The sequence below is a fragment of the Pelophylax lessonae genome, assembly GCF_965119305.1.
Source record: "Pelophylax lessonae genome assembly, chromosome: 8".
Lineage (NCBI taxonomy): Eukaryota > Metazoa > Chordata > Amphibia > Anura > Ranidae > Pelophylax > Pelophylax lessonae.
This window is the reverse complement of record NC_138775.1, coordinates 17,597,767-17,618,109: the sequence shown is the minus strand read 5'-3', so window position 1 is coordinate 17,618,109 and position 20,343 is coordinate 17,597,767. Positions and strand designations below refer to the sequence as shown.

General features: G+C 46.0%; 1 protein-coding gene across 1 annotated transcript in view; it reads right to left on the bottom strand.

Annotated features, from left to right (window-relative positions):
- The window catches only part of RNF123 (ring finger protein 123), a 107,366-nt gene that overhangs the window by 29,069 nt on the left and 57,954 nt on the right, over positions 1-20,343 (bottom strand). The window contains exons 28-34 of the mRNA XM_082265764.1: positions 19,493-19,580; positions 18,575-18,662; positions 16,653-16,737; positions 16,407-16,546; positions 15,128-15,316; positions 11,333-11,408; positions 11,155-11,239 (exon numbers count right to left, since the gene is read on the bottom strand). Coding sequence (XP_082121890.1) covers positions 11,155-11,239; positions 11,333-11,408; positions 15,128-15,316; positions 16,407-16,546; positions 16,653-16,737; positions 18,575-18,662; positions 19,493-19,580 — 751 coding nt within the window. The remainder of the gene's footprint in view (positions 1-11,154; positions 11,240-11,332; positions 11,409-15,127; positions 15,317-16,406; positions 16,547-16,652; positions 16,738-18,574; positions 18,663-19,492; positions 19,581-20,343) is intronic.

The following is a 20,343-nucleotide window of genomic DNA, read 5'->3' as shown; positions in this document are numbered from 1 at the left end:
CTTTGTACAGAGTGCAGGGTTATGGAGTGTCCTACATACAGAATGCAGTTTCAGGGGTGCACTACATACCAAGTGCAGAGTTCAAGGAAGTGCTACATACAGAGTACAGTTTTAAGGGTGCCCTATGTACATAGTACAGAGCTCAGGGGTGCGCTTTGTACAGAGTGCAGGGTTATGGAGTGTGCTACATACAGAATGCAGTTTCAGGGGTGCACTACATACCAAGCGCAGAGTTCAAGGAAGTGCTACATACAGAGTACAGTTTCAGGGGTGCCTTATGTACAGCGTGCAGAGCTCAGGGGTGCGCTTTGTACAGAGTGCAGGGTTATGGAGTGTGCTACATACAGAATGCAGTTTCAGGGGTGCACTACATACCAAGCGCAGAGTTCAAGGAAGTGCTACATACAGAGTACAGTTTCAGGGGTGCCCTATGTACATAGTGCCGAGCTCAGGGGTGTGCTGTGTACAGAGTGCAGGGTTATGGAGTGTGCTACATACAGAATGCAGTTTCAGGGGTGCACTACATACCAAGTGCAGAGTTCAAGGAAGTGCTACATACAGAGTACAGTTTCAGGGGTGCCCTATGTACATAGGCCCTGAAGGTTCTAGTTACGCCTCTGCATAAGACCACTGTTGATTGGCTGTCACAATGGTCACACGATGAGGAGCCGGTCCTGACAGCTTCTGATCCCGTCTCTGACAGCTCGGTCAGTGTGCTGGGATCACGCGTTCAGTACAGAAAGCTCTGCCGCCAGTGGATGCATATGTGCAGCGTGTGGGCATTGATGCCCACCCTTGTTGCCACTGCATATGAGCATTACATTGGGAAGGTTAATGGGGGTTGTTTTGAGGTAGCGGCTTTACACAATTTTATTCACTTGCATTATATTTTTGAGGAGTGTGCAGTGTATTTTTAGTGTATTTAAAACCAGAAGATGCTTTCTCCTAAATGGTGGGACAGTGAAAATCAAGGAAGGCACGTGGCTGGGAGGGGGGGGGGGGGTAATATATATACGGCGAGGCGTTTGTTCCAGGCCATAAGAGGGTTGTTTGTTTTGGAAGAGCTGCCACCTTATCCGCAATAACAGATCAGCACAATTCTCACACGTCAGCGTGTTGCGGTCCAGCGTCTAAGTGCTAAAGTGTTTTCCTGCATTAAGGCTGAGTCCCCTGGGGTCATCCTCCCCTCTCCTCTAATTCCACACCTTCTGTCCCCCCCCCCACAACCACCCCGGGCCTCGGCGCCCACTGACACTACACGCCATCCCATTCCAAGTGCAAGCCCCCCAGCATGCTTAGCAGGCACAAAGGATTCTGGGAGTTGGAAGGTGACAACAGCTGGTCTGTGACCCCCTTGCATTACCCTGACACCTTCTGTTCCCCCCGCCCCCCCCCCAACCACCCCGGGCCCCGGCGCCCACTGACACTACACGCCTTCCCAATTCCAACTGCAAGCCCCCAGCATGCTTTGGCAGGCACAATGGATTCTGGGAGTTGGAAGGTGACAACAGCTGTTCTGCGACCCCCTTGCATTACCCTGACACCTTTTGTTCTCCACCACCCCCCCCCCCCCCCAACCACCCCAGGGCCTCGGCGCCCACTGACACTACACGCCTTCCCATTCCAAGTGCAAGCCCCCAGCATGCTTTGGCAGGCACAAAGGGTTCTGGGAGTTGGAAGGTGACAACAGCTGGTCTGGGACCCCCTTGGATTACCCTGACACCTTCTGTTCCCTCCCCCCACCCCCAACCGCCCCGGGCCTCGGCGCCCACTGACACTACACGCCTTCCCATTCCAACTGCAAGCCCCCAGCATGCTTTGGCAGGCACAAAGGATTCTGGGAGTTGGAAGGTGACAACATATGGTCTGGGACCCCCTTGGATTACCCTGACACCTTCTGCCCCCCCCCCCCCCCCCCAACCACCCCGGGCCTCGGCGCCCACTGACACTACACGCCTTCCCATTCCAACTGCAAGCCCCCAGCAGGCTTTGGCAGGCACAAAGGATTCTGGGAGTTGGAAGGTGACAACAGCTGGTCTGGGACCCCCCTTTGCATTACCCTGAGAAGGATACTGGGCCCCAAAACAACAGCTGTGAACCAGGGCCGTCTTGATAGCATCAAAGTAATGCACTGGGGCCCGTACCAGCCTGCCCCCAATTTACGCACCTACTCTCAAGAATTAACGTATAAAAAGTTGATGGAATTAAATATATATTTATTGGGACTTTTCAATAAAATCTTTACCCAATAAGAAAACATTCCATAAAACAAAGATCAGCAGCGCGTGTAGCTCTCCATTGCAAATAGTGGTCATGGTCAGGGTGGGCCTAACAGTGGGATTGGCTTAAAAGGGGAGTGATTAAACAGAACCTGAAAGGAGAGACAAGAAGAGCGCCTCTAAGTGCAGTAATATTTATTGGACATTTAAACTCAACAAATGCACACTCACATGGAGTAGCTAAAATAAGGCTCTTAAGATGGAAAAGATCCGATGGTGGTATAGCGCGGTGTGTCCGTGATCCAAGACCGAGGCCGAGATGGTAGCTGGAGGCGAGGAGAGTGCCTGCACTCTGCCTCTTCCGGGTTGGCTGACTGTAGGACCAGCTTGGACCGCAATGTAGACAGCGCGTGACGTCACGTCTCGCCTCCAGCTACCATCTCGGCTTCGGTCTTGGATCACGGACACTCCGCGCTACGCCACCATCGGATCCTTTCCATCTGATGAGCCTTATTTTAACAAATTCTGGACCGGAAGGATTTGCCCCCTTCCTGCCCAGGCCATATTTTGTGATTCGGCACTGCGTTAATTTAACGGACAATTGCGCGGTCGTGCGACGCTGTACCTAAATAAAATTGATGTTTTTTTTCCCCACAAATAGAGCTTTTTTTTGGAGGCATTTGATCACCTCTGCGGTTTTTATTTTTTGGCGCTATGAACAAAAAAAGAGCGACACTTTTGAAAAAAAAAAAACAATATTTTTCATATTCTGCTACATGACATTCTCAAAAAAAAATAAAAAATTAAAAAATCTAAATTTTTTAAGCATTTTCGAGCAATTTGTTTTCTGCTACATATTTTTGGTAAAAAAAAAAAAAAGCAATAAGCGTATTTTAATTGGTTTGCGCAAGAGTTATCGCGTCTACTAACTACAGGAAGGATTTACGTCAGTTTTATTGTTTTTTTTTTTTATTTTTACTAGTAATGGCGGCAATCTGCAATTTTTTGCGGGACTGCGACATTGCGGTGGACAGATTGGACCCCTAACTGACATTTTTTACACTTTTGGGGGTACCAGTGACATTACTACAGTAATCAGTGTTAAAAATATGCACTGTTACTGTAATAATGACACTGGCAGGGAAGTGAGTGATCAAGGGGTCAGGGGATCAAGGGGCCTTGATCACCCACAACAGTGGGTGATCAAGGGGTTAAAGGTGTACCTAGGGGCATGTTTCTAACTGTGGGGGGCGTGGCTTGTGAAATGATCATAGAGACCTGTGATCCTATATAGAAGGATCACAGGCACTCTGTGATCATTCCAGGGAGAACGGTTGGCTGTGTTTACAACAGCTGACCGTTCTTCTCTCTCAGCGGGGAGCGATCGTGGGTGTCAGGCGGCAATCAGAGCCGCCTGCCCGCTGCATCGGCTTCCCCGCTGACGAGCGTGGGCCACAGCATGCCGCTGGCGGCGCACACTCGCCCCCTAGCCTCCTGCTCGCGACCAATTTATAGCTACGTCGGTTTGCCCAGGAGCGGCTGCCTGCTGCAGTATAACTGTGGCGGGCGGTCATAAAACGGTTAACTACTCCATGTGAGTGTGCATTTGTTGAGTTTAAATGTCCAATACTACTGCACTTAGAGGCGCTCTTCTTGTCTCTCCTTTCACCTTAATCTACAGAGTCGACTTCACTCTACTAAAGAGCCTGCCCCGGCTGCATGTTACCTGCTAGTCCATTTGAAGTTCACTTATTCCCCCTCTATGGACTAATATTTTAACCCATTGATGACTTTTATTGTTGCTTTGTTTGTCCTCTACCTTGAGTGCCAATATTAACCCAGAAATTAAACAGAACCTGAGCCTAGTCCGTGTATACACTTTACATATATGCCAAAGTCCTTGTACCCACAAAAAATCCCTAATTACTGCGCCACAAGTAACAGTCTCACAAGCACACATAAACCTCAGAACAAAGGATCATTTTAAAAACTTTCCACTTTACATACGCTTTTCTGCACACAAAAAGATATACTTTTATCTGACTCCGCCTACCTTAACCACTTCCATAACGCCGGCCATCATGTGACGTCCTTAGGTTTGAGTGGAGATATCTGAGTGATGGGTCTAGCTGCAGGCATCTCATATCTTTTTTTTTTTGCCGGCGATTCCATGCACAGTAAAAACAATCAATTATAGCTGCAGTTCAGCTGCTTGACTGTTTTTACAGGAAGCGGGAAGAGAACGTGTCTCTCCCCCCCACCCCCCTGCGGTTCTTCTACTAGTTCGCCCGTGTAATCGGTAAGCTGGAGAAGGAATCCAGCAGCGGCGGAAGTTTATCATAGAGCTGACTGAGAACCAGATGGTCCCTGGTCATCTCTATGACTCTCGGAGGCCCGGCGCGACGTTATGACGTCACGCCCGGCCCCCGGCAGTTGTAAACACTGTCCTGTGTTAAGCTGGAGAGCCTGAGATCATTTTTTTTTTTTTTTTTTTTTAATCTCAGACTTTCTAGCCTCGAGGAGAGATGTTGGGGTCTTATAGATGTTTAAATTCCTTGTAATAGGAATAAAAGTGATAAAAAAATAAATAAAATAAATGAAAGGGAAAGTGTAAAAATAAATAAATAAAATGAAAAATAAAAATGAAAGGGCCCCTGTCCCCTTGTTCTCGCACGCAGAAGCGAACGCAAACATAGCTTCAGTCCACATATGTAAACAACAATGAAACCACACATGTGAGATATCAACGTGAACGTTCGAGCAAGAGCAATAATTCTAGCACAAGACCTCCTCTGTAACTCTAAACTGGTAACCTGTAAAAAATGTTAAAGAGTCGCCTGTGGAGATTTTTAAGTACCGAAGTTTGGCAACATTCCACAAGTGTGCGCAATTTTAGGCGTAACATCACCTTTCACATTATACAAAAAAAATTGGGCTAACTTAACGGTTTTGTTTTTTAATTCATGAAAGTGTTTTCTTTCCAAAAAAAAAAAAAAAAAAATCGGGTTTGAAAAATTGCTGCGCAAATACAGTGTGACAAAAAAAAACGACCACCATTTTAATCCCTAGGGTCTCTGCTAAAAAAATAGATTTATGTAATGTTTGAGGGTTCCGAGTAATTTTCTAGCAAAAAAATGATAATTTTTAAATGTAGCAGAGGCTGGAATTTGCCCGGTATGGAAGAACTTTATTAAAACCAGTAACTTTCGAGACAATGAACACTTTGGTCAAGCCTGTGTAAAGCATGGTATGCTCGAAACTGTACAGTTGCTGCTTATTTCACATATTGTATGGAGTGAATTATTCAGTAAACCTTTTGCATTGGAGATTGTGTCCCTTCTTTTCTTTCTATTGACAATTGGTGAATGATTGGGAGCCCACTGTGACACCTCTCCTTGAAGTTACACAGATACAAAAGGAGTGACTCACCCTAGATAGATATATACACATATACATGCACATACAGTATATACACTGCTCAAAAAAATTAAAGGAACGCTTTGAAAACACATCAAATCTCAATGGGGAAAAATATCATGCTGCATATCTATACTGGTATGGACTGGGTAATGGGTTAGGGTCTATACTGGTATGGACTGGGTAATGTGTTAGGATCTATACTGGTATGGACTGGGTAATGTGTTAGGATCTACACTGGTATGGACTGGGTAATGTGCTAGGATCTATACTGGTATGGACTGGGTAATGTGTTAGGATCTATACTGATATGGACTGGGTAATGTGTTAGGATCTATACTGGTATGGATTGGGTAATGTGTTAGGATCTATACTGGTATGGACTGGGTAATGTGTTAGGATCTATACTGGTATGGACTGGGTAATGTGTTAGGATCTATACTGATATGGACTGGGTAATGTGTTAGGATCTATACTGGTATGGATTGGGTAATGGGTTAGGGTCTACACTGGTATGGACTGGGTAATGTGTTAGGATCTATACTGGTATGGACTGGGTAATGTGTTAGGATCTAAACTGGTATGGACTGGGTAATGGGTTAGGGTCTATACTGGTATGGACTGGGTAATGTGTTAGGATCTATACTGGTATGGACTGGGTAATGTGTTAGGATCTATACTGGTATGGACTGGGTAATGTGTTAGGATCTATACTGGTATGGACTGGGTAATGTGTTAGGATCTATACTAGTATGGACTGGGTAATGTGTTAGGATCTATACTAGTATGGACTGGGTAATGTGTTAGGATCTATACTGGTATGGACTGGGTAATGTGTTAGGATCTATACTGGTATGGACTGGGTAATGTGTTAGGAAGGAAAAGATGCCATATCGTTTGATGGAAATGAAAATTATCACCCTACAGAGGGCTGAATTCAAAGACACCCCAAAAATCAAAGTGAAAAAATGATGCAGCAGGCTAGTCCATTTTGCTGAAATTTTATTGCAGCAACTCAGAATTGTACTCAGTAGTTTGTATGGCCCCCCACATTCTTGTATGCATGCCTGGCAATGTCAGGGCATGCTCCTAATGAGAAGACTGATGGTGTCCTGGGGTATTTCCTCCCAGATCTGGACCAGGGCATCACTGAGCTCCTGAACAGACTGAGGTGCAACCTGGCAGCGTCGGATGGACTGAAACATAATGTCCCAGAGGTGTTCTATTGGATTTAGGTCAGGCCAGCATGAGGGCCATTCAATGGTATTAAGTCCTTCATCCTCCCAGAACTGGCTGCATACTCTCGCCACATGAGACCGGGCATTGTCCTGCACCAGGAGGAACCCTGGTTAATTTCATAAACATCAAAAGCAGCTGTAACGGATTAACAACCCCCTCTGCTACCTGACCAGATCAATATCCCAGGAGTTTATTTACTCGCTTCTATACTCTGATTAAAAAAATAATTCCTTTGAAATTTTTCAGCAGTGTGTATATTAGAGTGCAGGAGTAAAGATGCCCACAGCGTAATCTTTTTTTTTTTTTGTTTTGTTTAGTTAGCAGACCGATTACAAAAAAAACAAAAAAAAAAAAAAAAAAGGGGGGGGGGGGGCGCTCCCTCACCACATGCTATAGGTCAGTGGCTAGCAACCATCAGCATCACACTGTGCATGTCCAACTTCCTTCTAGCCAGCAAGCTTCCTTCTTAATAGACAGCAAGCGATTGGCCAACATGTGCAGTGAAAGTTCGATACCAACTGTGGGCAGCTGGAGTAAGGGGACAGAGAAGGTATGCAGAGCGTTACACTCATTCTATGTCATGCGTTTATAGTGGGGGAGGGGATGCAGTTCTGTATCCTTGCCCTGGGCCCTGGACAAACCTTCCCCAGGTGCTGGCTGTGAAACCCATTTCAGAGAACCTGCCCTTCTGAATTACAGAGGTGGTGAGTGGAGGAGTTTCAGAAAACTAAGTCTACATGTGAAAGGATGAGAGCGCCTCCGGCAGTAGTAGGAGTCCAGTAGCCAATGCTTTTCGGAGGCTTAGAACTCCCTCATCATCGAGAGTTAATTCCTGGTATTGAGTAAGGATATACCAGGACAAGAAATTTTGCAGGTAAAGGTATTGGAATCATGGCCGATAACAGGTTGCCCATTCCATTTTTACCCTTATCTGCTGCTTGCATTTTAAGCTGATGAAGGGGGAATTCTGAGCCCTGAAACGCGTTGCCCTCATGGATTCATACTAGTGCTGTGGTGCTCTCATCCTTTCAGAGTATTCTGAGATGCCCCAGACGAAACACAGCGGCCTCTTGAACCTCTTGAATTTTTATTTCAACCTTCGTATTGCTTCAAACTTTTGGTGCAGAGCTCCACTAACTTTTTACTTTGAACATTTCCTACAAGGTGCAAATTCTATTCACATAGGACACCACATACGTCCGCCTCAATAGATATTATTCCAGGAGCTGCAAGGATTGTCTGCAGAGAGTCACTCAGCATTGCAGAGGACATTAAGAGGCACAGAACCCACCCCTGAGGATCAGACAGTAATGCAGAGAATACAGAACTCATACCTGAGAGTCGGTCAGTAATGCAGTGAATACAGAACTCATATCTGAGAGTCGGTCAGCAATACAGAGAATACAGAACTCATACCCGAGAGTCAGTCAGTAATGCAGCGAATACAGAACTCATACCTGAGAGTCGGTCAGTAATGCAGAGAATACAGAACTCATACCTGAGAGTCAGTCAGCAATACAGAGAATACAGAACTCATACCCGAGAGTCAGTCAGTAATGCAGCGAATACAGAACTCATATCTGAGAGTCGGTCAGTAATGCAGCGAATACAGAACTCATATCTGAGAGTCGGTCAGTAATGCAGCGAATACAGAACTCATACCTGAGAGTCGGTCAGTAATGCAGCGAATACAGAACTCATACCTGAGAGTCGGTCAGTAATGCAGCGAATACAGAACTCATACCTGAGAGTCGGTCAGAAATGCAGAGAATACGGAACTCATACCCGAGAGTCAGACAGTAATACAGCGAATTCAGAACTCATACCTGAGAGTCGGTCAGTAATGCAGAGAATACAGAACTCATACATGAGAGTCAGTCAGTAATGCAGAGAATACAGAACTCATATCTGAGAGTCGGTCAGTAATGCAGAGAATACAGAACTCATATCTGAGAGTCAGACAGTAATGCAGCGAATACAGAACACACCTGAGAGTCAGTCAGTAATGCAGAGAATACAGAACTCATACCTGAGAGTCGGTCAGTAATGCAGAGAATACAGAACTCATACCTGAGAGTCGGTCAGTAATGCAGAGAATACAGAACTCATACCTGAGAGTCAGACAGTAATGCAGAGAATACAGAACTCACACCCAAGAGTCAGTCAGTAATGCAGAGAATACAGAACTCGTACCTGAGAGTCAGTCAGTAATGCAGTCAAAAACAAAAACACACACCTGAGAGTCAGTCACAGATGTGGTGGATACAGAAGTCAGAACTCACACCTGAGAGTCAGTCAGCACTGTAGGAGACATAGAACTTGCACCTGAGAGTCAACCAACAATGCAGCAGACACGAGGCACACCTGAGAGTCAAGTCTGCAATGTAGTGAACACAGAACACACACCTGAGAGTCGGTTAGCAATGCAGCGAATACAGAACTCATATTTGAGAGTCAGTCAGTAATGCAGTCAACAACAAAACACACACCTGAGAGTCAGTCAGAGATGTGGTCGATACAGAAGTCAGAACTCACAAGAGAGTCGGTCAGCAATGCAGCAGAGACAGAACACACACCTGAGAGTCAGTCAGCACTGTAGGAGACATAGAACTTGCACCTGAGAGTCTGTCAGTAATGTAGGGGATACAGAACACACCCCTGAAAGTCAGTCAGCAATACGGCAGATACAGAACAAACCCCTGGGAGTCACTTGGCAATTTGGCGGATACAGTAAACACACCTGAGAGTCGGTCAGCAATGCGGCAGATAGAGGACACAAATCTCATACCTGTGAGTCGGTCAGAAGTGCAGTGAACACAGCACACACGACAGTCAGCACTGTAGGAGACACAGAACTCACACCTGTAAATCAGTCAGCAATGCGGAGGACACAGAACATAACCCGAGAGTCAGTCAGCACTGTAACAGTTGTTGATAAAGTTAGCAATGCAGCGGACACAGCACACACCGGAAAGTCGAACAGCACTGTAGTAGACAAAGGAACATCGCACCTGAAAGTCAACCAACAATGCAGCAGACACAGAGCATACACCTGAGAGTCAGTCAGCAATGCAGCAGATACAGAACACATACCTGAGAGTCGTCAGCACTGTAGGAGACACAGAACTCACTCACACTTGAGCGTTAACCAACAATGAAACAGATATGAAGAGTCAAGTTTGCAATGTAGCGGATACAGAACACAACCCTGAGAGTCGGTCAGCAATGCAGCAGAGACCGAACACACACCTGAGTGTCAGTCAGCAATGCAGCAGAGACCAAACACACACCTGAGAGTCTGTCAGTAATGTAGGGGATACAGAACACACACCTGAGAGTCCGTCAGAACCATAGGAGAGACAGGACACACACCTGAGAGTCAGTCAGCAATGCAGCATAGACAGAACTCGCACCTGAGAGTCAGTCAGCAATGCAGCAGAGATCGAACACACACCTGAGAGTCAGTCAGCAATGCAGCAGAGACAGAACACACACCTGAGAGTCAGTCAGCAATGCAGCAGAGACAGAACACACACCTGAGAGTCAGTCAGTAATGTAGGGGATACAGAACACACACCTGAGAGTCCGTCAGAACCATAGGAGAGACAGGACACACACCTGAGAGTCAGTCAGCAATGCAGCAGAGACAGAACACACATCTGAGAGTCGGTCAGCAATGCAGCAGAGACATAACACACACCTGAGAGTCAGTCAGCAATGCAATAGAGACAGAACACACATCTGAGAGTCAGTCAGCAATGCAGCAGAGACCAAACACACACCTGAGAGTCAGTCAGCAATGCAGCATAGACAGAACTCGCACCTGAGAGTCAGTCAGCAATGCAGCAGAGACATAACACACACCTGAGAGTCAGTCAGCAATGCAGCAGAGACCAAACACACACCTGAGAGTCAGTCAGCAATGCAGCATAGACAGAACTCGCACCTGAGAGTCAGTCAGCAATGCAGCAGAGACATAACACACACCTGAGAGTCAGTCAGCAATGCAGCAGAGACAGAACACACACCTGAGAGTCAGTCAGCAATGCAGCAGAGACAGAACACACACCTGAGAGTCAGTCAGCAATGCAGCAGAGACATAACACACACCTGAGAGTCAGTCAGCAATGCAGCAGAGACAGAACACACACCTGAGAGTCAGTCAGAACCGTAGAAGAGACAGAACTCGCACTTGAGTCGGTCAGCAATGCAGAGGACAAAGAACACAAACTGAGAGTCGGCCAGCGATGCAGCATACAATAACAGACAAGGTACTCACCCCTGAGAGTCGCTGTCCACCAGCAGCCGCACTAGAATGCCGGTCACAGCCACCAGGATGGGGTAATGGTCGACGCTCTCCAGGCCTGCAGGATGGAGGAAACAGTGATATTAGGATAAGCGGGGGAAGGGAGATAAAAATAGAATTAAAAAGACAAAGCCACATCCCGCATACTGACCTGGAAGCCGCAGACTGACTACCCTGTCAAAGAGGTTCCTCTCCGCTGTCACCCGGTTCAACACCTGATTCAGAAGCTGCCAAGAAATAATAATAAATATCCCATTACTAATGCTGTGCGGCCACAACAGAGGAGCTGCCGGGACCAGATCCAAACGGACCATCCACTACACATTGCATGCAGCGCCCTATCTATATGTGTGTATGGCTGGGGCCGGCAATTCAAAACATAGACACCACACCACCCCTAAAACACAATAAAATGACCCGGAGAGACTGGAATACTCTCATTGCAGATAGGAGGAGTTCTTTCTGTATTTAAAGCTGACCTCCGGCCTTTCTTGTACCGGCTCCTTGACTGAAACGGCTTATTCTGGTTTCACTGCACACTGTGAGCTCCTCACAATGGTCAGACAGAGCCCACCTCATTTCCGGGATGGAATCTTCTATCATCTAGACCAGGGGTCCTCAAACTATGGCCCTCCAGCTGTTGCGGAACTACAAATCTCATGTAGCATTGTAAAACTCTGACAATCACAGACGTGACCAGGCATGATGGGAATTGTAGTTCCTGAACAATTGGAGGGCCATAGTTTGAAGACCCCTGATCTAGACCTTTCCTCCCAAAACTGTAGAGAAACACTAGAAGGTGCAAATGCCCGGTGCATTACCACCATTAAAATGTATTAAATAGATATATGTTGGTGCACTCACAAAAGGTTGTAAGAAACAAGTGCTTCAAAAGACAAATCCAGCCGCAAGGCACATGCATCTATCCAAATATGGCACGGTTGAAAGCTAACGCGTTTTGGGGGTCATACCCATTTCCTTTCCATATTTGGATAGATGCATGTGCCTTGCGGCTGGAGTGGTCTTTTGATGTGTTTGTTTCTTACAACCTTTGTCAGTGAGAAGACTAATTAGTCTTAATCACAAACCGTCCTGCGCAATGAAAAGTGAAACTAAATTTATCCAAAAGATCCACAATAAAATGGAAAACAAAAGGAATGGGAGCCGCAGCATAAACGTGAAAACACGCAAGGAATGAATAAAATTATATAGTGGGATACAATAGCCGCGCTCTCCAATAAATTATAATTCACATAATTAATTAAACCCTTAATTTTGTTGAACATATAAACAATGAAATTGATGATGATAAATAATTGAATTACCAGTGCATGAATAATCCAATTATCTCTAAGTGCCACCAAAAAACTACACAAATAAAGTGAACAATTGTTAGGCCACAATAGGTGGGTTCCAACAAATCAGATAAAAAATATAAGTGACAATTATATACAGTGATACACCAATACAATATTAAAACTGTGCAAAATATCTGTGCAAATTATACTCCCAACAGCAAAGTTAATGGGCCACAAAGCAGTCCAATAAGCACCATCCAAAGATTGGAATATCAGAGGGATCCTGATCTGAACTTCTTACGATATAGACACCTCCACCATACACACAGACCACCCGGTTAGTCAAACCTCTTACCCTTAAGTTATAGGGGGTCAGCAAGAGCCTTTGTAGGACAGGGTTAAGGTGGATATCCACTGAATGCTTCCAGCCAGGGATGAACCGTCCTCCTTAGAATCTTTGTATCAGGATGCCAGACTCATATGCATCACACAAACAGAGAAAGACTCCATGGTGAAGTATGTCAAGTTAAAGCAGTTTATTAAAAGAATAACACTTACAGTGTAGTAGAATCAGATAGACGATAGTGACAAAAAGCCCAAGTCTCGGGGAACGCCGCTTCCGCGTTCCGGCACTTGCGTTCCACCCGGAGCCCGGAAATGACGTAGCACGTAACGTAATGTGATCAGACGTCCCGACGCGTTTCGTCAGCGCGCAGCTGACGTTCTCATGGATGATTTGTTGGAACCCAACTATTGTGGCCTAACAATTGTTCACTTTATTTGTATACAGTTTTTTGGTGGCACTTAGAGATAACTGGATTATTCATGCACTGGTAATTCAATTATTTATCATCATCGATTTCATTGTTATATGTTCAACACAATTAAGGGTTTATTTATTTATGTGAATTATATTTTATTGGAGAGCGCGGCTATTATATACCACTATATAACCTTTGTCAGTGCACCAACATATTTCTATTTAATACATTTTGATAGTGGTAACGCACCGGGCATTTGCGCCTTTCTGTCTTTCTACAGTTTGACAATTTCCCTATCTGAGGAGGGCTGCATCGAGCGAAGCATTATGGTGACACCACTGGATGCGTGGCTGCTTTAAGCACCGAAGTAAGTATGTATATGTATGTATATATATTTATACACATTATATATATATATATATATATATATATATATATATATATACACACACACACACACACATTATATATATATATATATATATATATATATATATATATATATATATATATATATATATATATACACACATATACACATATACACACACACACTCTCTCTCCCTTTCCTCCTCAACTTGACTATACATTAGCTGCATTGGTCCAGCTTGTATAAACGGTCAGTTTTAGTAATGTCGCATTCTTTTACAAAAATATTAGTCGTCAATGAGACGGTTACATCAGATATGGCATAAAAGAGGGACACAAAAAAAAAAAAATGTTACAGATTTTCCTAATGCAGTATGTTGTACTGATTAAATCCTAAATCCTTGATGGAGAAAGCACGATATTCCAGACTCCGATGGATGGTGAATTAAAACCTGAACACCAAAACGTATTAATGGAGGATACAAGGCAGTGCAACTAGTTGAAAGTGAATATTTATGTAAAGAGTACTGGGCATCAAAGTACCTGGGACAAGAGGAAGAAGAAAAATCAGTTTCCTGCAGGCATGCTATATCCATCTGCTTTTATTTATTTTTTAAGATATTTGAAAGCCTTCACTCTCTTTTGGGGTGAATTCATACTTTGGAAATTCAGAGACAAACAGTTTAGCATCATGGTGGGAAAGAAGATGAAGGCGTAATAGTGCCTCCAGATGCAGACCCCATTGCCTCAAGGGGGGAAGAAAAGGGTAAGATTGTAAAGGAAGAAGAAGAAGAGGGTGAGAAAGAGGAGCCAAGAGAAAAAGTACAAGGCGATCGAGAAAAACTCGGGGCAAAAAACTGGTAAAGCAAAAATGCATGTGTAAGTGGGTCAAAAGGCCCACGAGAAGGTCGGCAGTTGGCCAGGACCATAGTCCTGGACAAGATCTGACTCATTGGGGGATCAGTGGTCCACCGGACCCATTCGGCTATCTTAAACAATTTGAGCAACAAAAAGAAAATTGAGCACGAGGCATAAACACCATAATAAAGAGAAAGTAGTAAGCTCCCATGGCAAAATTGTGTTGTGCCTATCCCAGGCCACTCACCCAGAACCAGGGGAGCCCAGGGTGGGGAACCAAGCCAGTGTCGGGTCAACCCATAACGACAACCCGAATGGGTGATAATAGTGGTATTGGGAATAGTGCAACACTGAAAAGTACAAAAAAATGTGGCTCATGCATCGCTCATCATGGCCAAGGGTGACCAGATCATGGTCCAAAATCTACATAAGACAACAAAAAATAATAAGGACTATAAATCTGGAGGGAAGTCCCATTTTTCTTTCCCACCCCATTAAATTATATGCCTATCTCACACTTGCAGTGAGAGAATTTAGGTAGACCAGTATGAGCAACGAAGGGCACAACTAATTAAACAGTAAAACATTATGCAGTCATCACATCGAATGCGGGTCACTCCCATCCAGGCCCGCCATCTCTCAATGACGGACAGCTCATACCTGGGCCAGGCGCCGGAGGAGAAGTTCTGAGGATGACCGGCTCCAGTCCAGGAAGATCTCGGGTACCAAAGTCACCGTCATTTCCAGGACCCTCAGAAGGCTGACTGACAGGTCGAAGCAGGTGGCACAAACCTTCAGCTGCCGGCTGTCAACAAAGTTCCTCTCGAGTCGCTCAGCAGCTTGCTGGATCTGTGGAAAGGAGCAAGATGAGACCACAAAGACCCAGGCATGCAATAGGTGTTTCACATTGATCGTTTAGAAATTGCACTGTGGATGTGTGTAATGAGCTTCAAACCTGCATTGCATAGAGAAGCACAAAGACCCATTGATTACACCACTAAAATTAGGTATGTAATGAAAATGGAAAGGTTTTAGCAGGTTACTGAGGCGGGTGGGGGCAGGACCGGCGCTACCTGTAAGGCGAACCAGGCAGCTGCCTAGGGGGCAACTCAGCAGAGGACGCCAGCTTCCTGCCTGCTGCACCCGGTTCCGGAATCAGTATGGACTGGTGGGTGCGGGCGGCGCCCCTCATGCTGTGCTGTCACCCGCCTGGGCGCTTTTGCGAGCTGAGTCAGGGGGCTGAGGGCTCCAGCGTCGCCGAAATGGCGAAATCTTCATAGGAAACATTGAGGTGGTGCCGCACATGCGCATTATGTTTCCCCCCGCCGACAACGTCAGCCGGCAAGGGAGACCTAATGCGCATGTGCGACAAAGGAGAGCGGGAAAGCCTGACCCAGCGCCGACTCCGCCGTGCGAGGTAAGTCACTCACTGAAGGGGTTTTAACCCCTTCAGCAACTTGGGAGCATTGGGAGGGAGAGGGCGGCGCCAGCACAAGTTTAAATGAAAACTGCCAGTCTGCCACACACCCCCTGTTACATGGTCTGACTGTAACAGACTGCTGAAGTTTAATGCAATAGTAAAACGTTTTAGGCCCCAACACATTAGTAATACACTACACATACACTTCCATAACATGATGGTAATGTGAAGTGTATGTGTAGTGTATTACAGTACATGGTCTGACTGTAACAGACTGAAGTTTAATGCAATAGTAATACGTTTTATGCTTATGGAAGTGTATGTGTACTAATGCGCATTGTGACGCACATTAACGAGCATATGGGGGGTTGGCAATTTTTATTTTGCCTAGGGCGCCTAAAATCCTTGCACTGGCCCTGGGTGGGGGGACCATGTCAGATAAAGCATGAGCACCACACACACACGGTGCTTCTGTGACCCCGCAATACCCTCCATTCCACCCAATCGCTCTTCTCTCACCTCTTGGATCATCCCAATGAACTCAGAAAACGCCCAGTTCAGCTGGTTCAGGGCGCTGTTCAGAAAGCTGGATGCCAGTTCTGGGTCCCCCCGCAGGAGATTCGCCATATGGCCCTGAAGCAGGGTGGACGGACAAGGTTCTAGGAGAATGGAGTATAGTTATTACACAGGAATAGCCAAAAATTGTATGACAGACTAAATATCACACCCCCCCCCCTTCCCCAAGGAAAATACCCATCAACATACTCTGCAGGCTGGGCAGATTGGCGTCCTCTGGTTTGGTTTTGAGCAGGTGTGGCAGTCTGGTGTACCGATAACCAAATCCACAACCCTGAGGAAGAGAGAAGAGTCAGCTGATCCGAGGAGAAAGCAAAATCAAGGGAATAAAGACCTAAAAGGATCACCATGCCCATAGATGTGTTTTATGTCCATCAAATGTCACAGAAGATCGAGTCCGCAAATATCTCCAGATGAGAATCAGCAGAACTCCAATAAGGTGCAGATAACTGTGTGGTCACTACTGCTTCTCATTATACTATCATCAGCTGATCTGATTGGTTGCTACAAGCTATTGCCCTTCACATTACATTATTTCTGAATAAGTATAATAGGGCTATATAAGGGGAGGCTTTATAAGAGTGGAGCTTAGTGCTCTAGAAGGGGGAGCTAGAACAAGTTAAAAGGTTAGGCTATATAAGGCAAGCTAAATAATGGTGGAGCCAAGGGCTACATAAGAGGGAGCTATAGAAAAAAAGGTGAAGCTTAGGACGATGTGGGAGGGAGCTATATGAGGGTGGAGCTTAATGCTATAGAAGGGGGAGCTATAGTAAAAAGATGGGGCTTAGGGCTATGTGAGAGGGAGCTATATATGGGTAGAGCTTAGGGCTATAAAAGGGGGAGCTGTAGAAGGGTGGAGTTTAGGGCTATATCAGGGTAATGTTTAGGGCTTCATAAGTGGGAGCTATATAAAAGGTGGAGCTATATAAAGGTGGAGCTATAAAAGGGAGGAGCTGTAAAAGGGTGGAGCTTAGATATAAGGGGGAGCTGTAGAAGGGTGGAGCTTAGGGTTATATAAGGGGGAGCTGTAGTAGGATGGAGCTTAGGGCTATATAAGGGGGAGCTGTAGTAGGATGGAGCTTAGGGCTATATAAGGGGGAGCTGCAGCAGGATGGAGCTTAGGGTTATATAAGGGGGAGCTGTAGTAGGATGGAGCTTAGGGCTATATAAGGGGGAGCTGCAGTAGGATGGCGCTTAGGGCTATACAAGGGGGAGCTGTAGGAGGGTGGAGCTTAGGGTTATATAAGGGGGAGCTGTAGAAGGGTGGAGCTTAGGGTTATATAAGGGGGAGCTGTAGAAGGATGGAGCTTAGGGTTATATAAGGGGGAGCTGTAGAAGGGTGGAGCTTAGGGCTATATAAGGGGGAGCTGTAGAAGGGTGGAGCTTAGGGCTATATAAGGGGGAGCTGTAGGAGGGTGGAGCTTAGGTTTATATAAGGGGGAGCTGTAGGAGGGTGGAGCTTAGGGTTATAAGGGGGAGCTGTAGAAGGGTGGAGCTTAGGGTTATATAAGGGGGAGCGGTAGAAGGGTGGAGCATAGGGTTATAAGGGGGAGCTGTAGAAGGGTGGAGCTTAGGGCTATATAAGGGTGGAGCTTAGGGTTATATAAAGGGAAGCTGTAGAAGGGTGGAGCTTAGGGTTATATAATGGGGAGCTGTAGAAGGGTTGAGCTTAGGGTTATATAAGGGGGAGCTGTAGAAGGGTGGAGCTTAGGTTTAAGGGAGAGCTGTAGAAGGGTGGAGCTTAGGGCTATACAAGGAGGAGCTAGAGAAGGATGGGGCTTAGGGTTATATAAGGGGAGCTGTAGAAGGGTGGGACTTAGGGATATATAAGGGGAGCTGTAGAAGGATGGGGCTTAGGGCTTTATAAAGGGGAGCTGTAGAAGGGTGGAGCTTAGGATTTAGAAGGGGGAGCTGTAGAAGGGTGAAGCTTAGGGTTAAATAAGGGTGGTGTTTAGGGCTACATAAGGGAGAGCTATATAGGGGTGCCTGAATAACCAACCCTCCCCCCCTCCCACAGAAACACCCCCAGCCCCTTGATGCCTATCTATTGCCACTCAACCCACACACCCGTCACCGTGTCATCCCCTTCACCTCGCCATCTCTGCACTCACCCTCCACAGCCGAACCAGGATCCAGTTTGTTTGGGCCCACGGCCTCTGTTCATACGGCGCAAGCAAACTCTTCATCATACTGATCTGTCTGCAGGGAAAAGAGGAACTCCGCTAAGAACTGTGATCTACAACTGCCCCATACCACAGAAAATAACAGATTTGTGACCTAGTCTCTGCCAAGCATATGCGGATGGATTTTTTAAAGAGAGAGAATAGGACCGGTGCACAGCTAATCCAAACACTTTTCACATCGCACCCAAGCAGGTGTAAAGTAAATTCCTTTTTAAAAGCTGAACTCCAGGCAAACAGCAAAATACACATATAACTATATGGGAGGTGTTTTAATCAGTGATTGCAGTATTCTAGTCTGATATCCCTCCAAGGTAATACCTAAAATCTGGCCTGTTAGTGGGTCTGGAGGACAGGAGTTGAGAACCACTGCCCTAGCTGCATGTTCCTTGTTAGCACAGGAGCTCTGCAGCAAAACTAATTGGATCCATGTGCTGCTTCTCTCTGCCCCAATCTGAGCTCTATCGTACCGGGATTGCAAGAAGCTGATATCAGGACAATTTCAGATACCTGCCCTGCTTGCATTTATAAAAAAAAAAAAAAAAATCTATATATTATAGTAATTGGTATTTTAAATCTTTCTAGAAGACAGCCTTCGATAACCACCATGACATGAGAGTATCTTGCGACTCTCCAGCCAAATCCCAGCATGCAGAAGAGTTCCTTAAATTTCCTGCAGCTTTCTGGCCATCATGCAACTCCTAGTCTCTGCACATTTTGCCTGCTGAGACTTGTAGTTGCACAATAGCTGGGCAGTCACCAGTGTATAGGGACTTCGATGCATGGGATCACAGTACCACCCTTTTAATACAGCTATGGGTGTGTATAGTGTGTAAAGCGCACACTCACTGCTCCTCGGAGATCCTCTCCACGGCACGGAGGGAATGGGGGTAACAGACGTAGCTGGCCAGTGCCTGCATGAGGGAGTCCTTGATGTCTGTGGGATAAAGAACAAGATAGAAGTGACAGATAGCAAAAACTGGAAGAGGGAGACAATAGGAGATGAAGAGCACCATTCCAATAAACTCTGAGAGGTCAGTAACAGCCAATTAAAATACACTAGATTACAAAAAGTATTGGGACGCCTGCCTTTACACACACACACACACACACTGGCATCCCAGTCCACAGCTCTCTCATTGAGGTTCATAGACCACAGCTCTCTCAGAGGTTCATAGACCACAGTTCCCTCATAGAGGTTCATAGACCACAGCTCTCTCATTGAGGTTCATAGACCCCAGCTCCCTCATAGACGTTCATAGACCCCAGCTCTCTCATTGAGGTTCATAGACCCCAGCTCTCTCATTGAGGTTCATAGACCCCAGCTCCCTCATAGAGGTTCATAGACCCCAGCTCCCTCATAGAGGTTCATAGACCACAGCTCCCTCATAGAGGTTCATAGACCCCAGCTCCCTCATAGGAGGTTCATAGACCCCAGCTCCCTCATAGAGGTTCATAGACCACAGCTCCCTCATAGAGGTTCATAGACCACAGCTCCCTCTTAGAGGTTCATAGACCACAGCTCTCTCATTGAGGTTCATAGACCACAGCTCCCTCATAGAGGTTCATAGACCCCAGCTCCCTCATAGAGGTTCATAGACCCCAGCTCCCTCATAGAGGTTCATAGACCACAGCTCCCTCATAGACGTTCATAGACCCCAGCTCTCTCATTGAGGTTCATAGACCCCAGCTCTCTCATT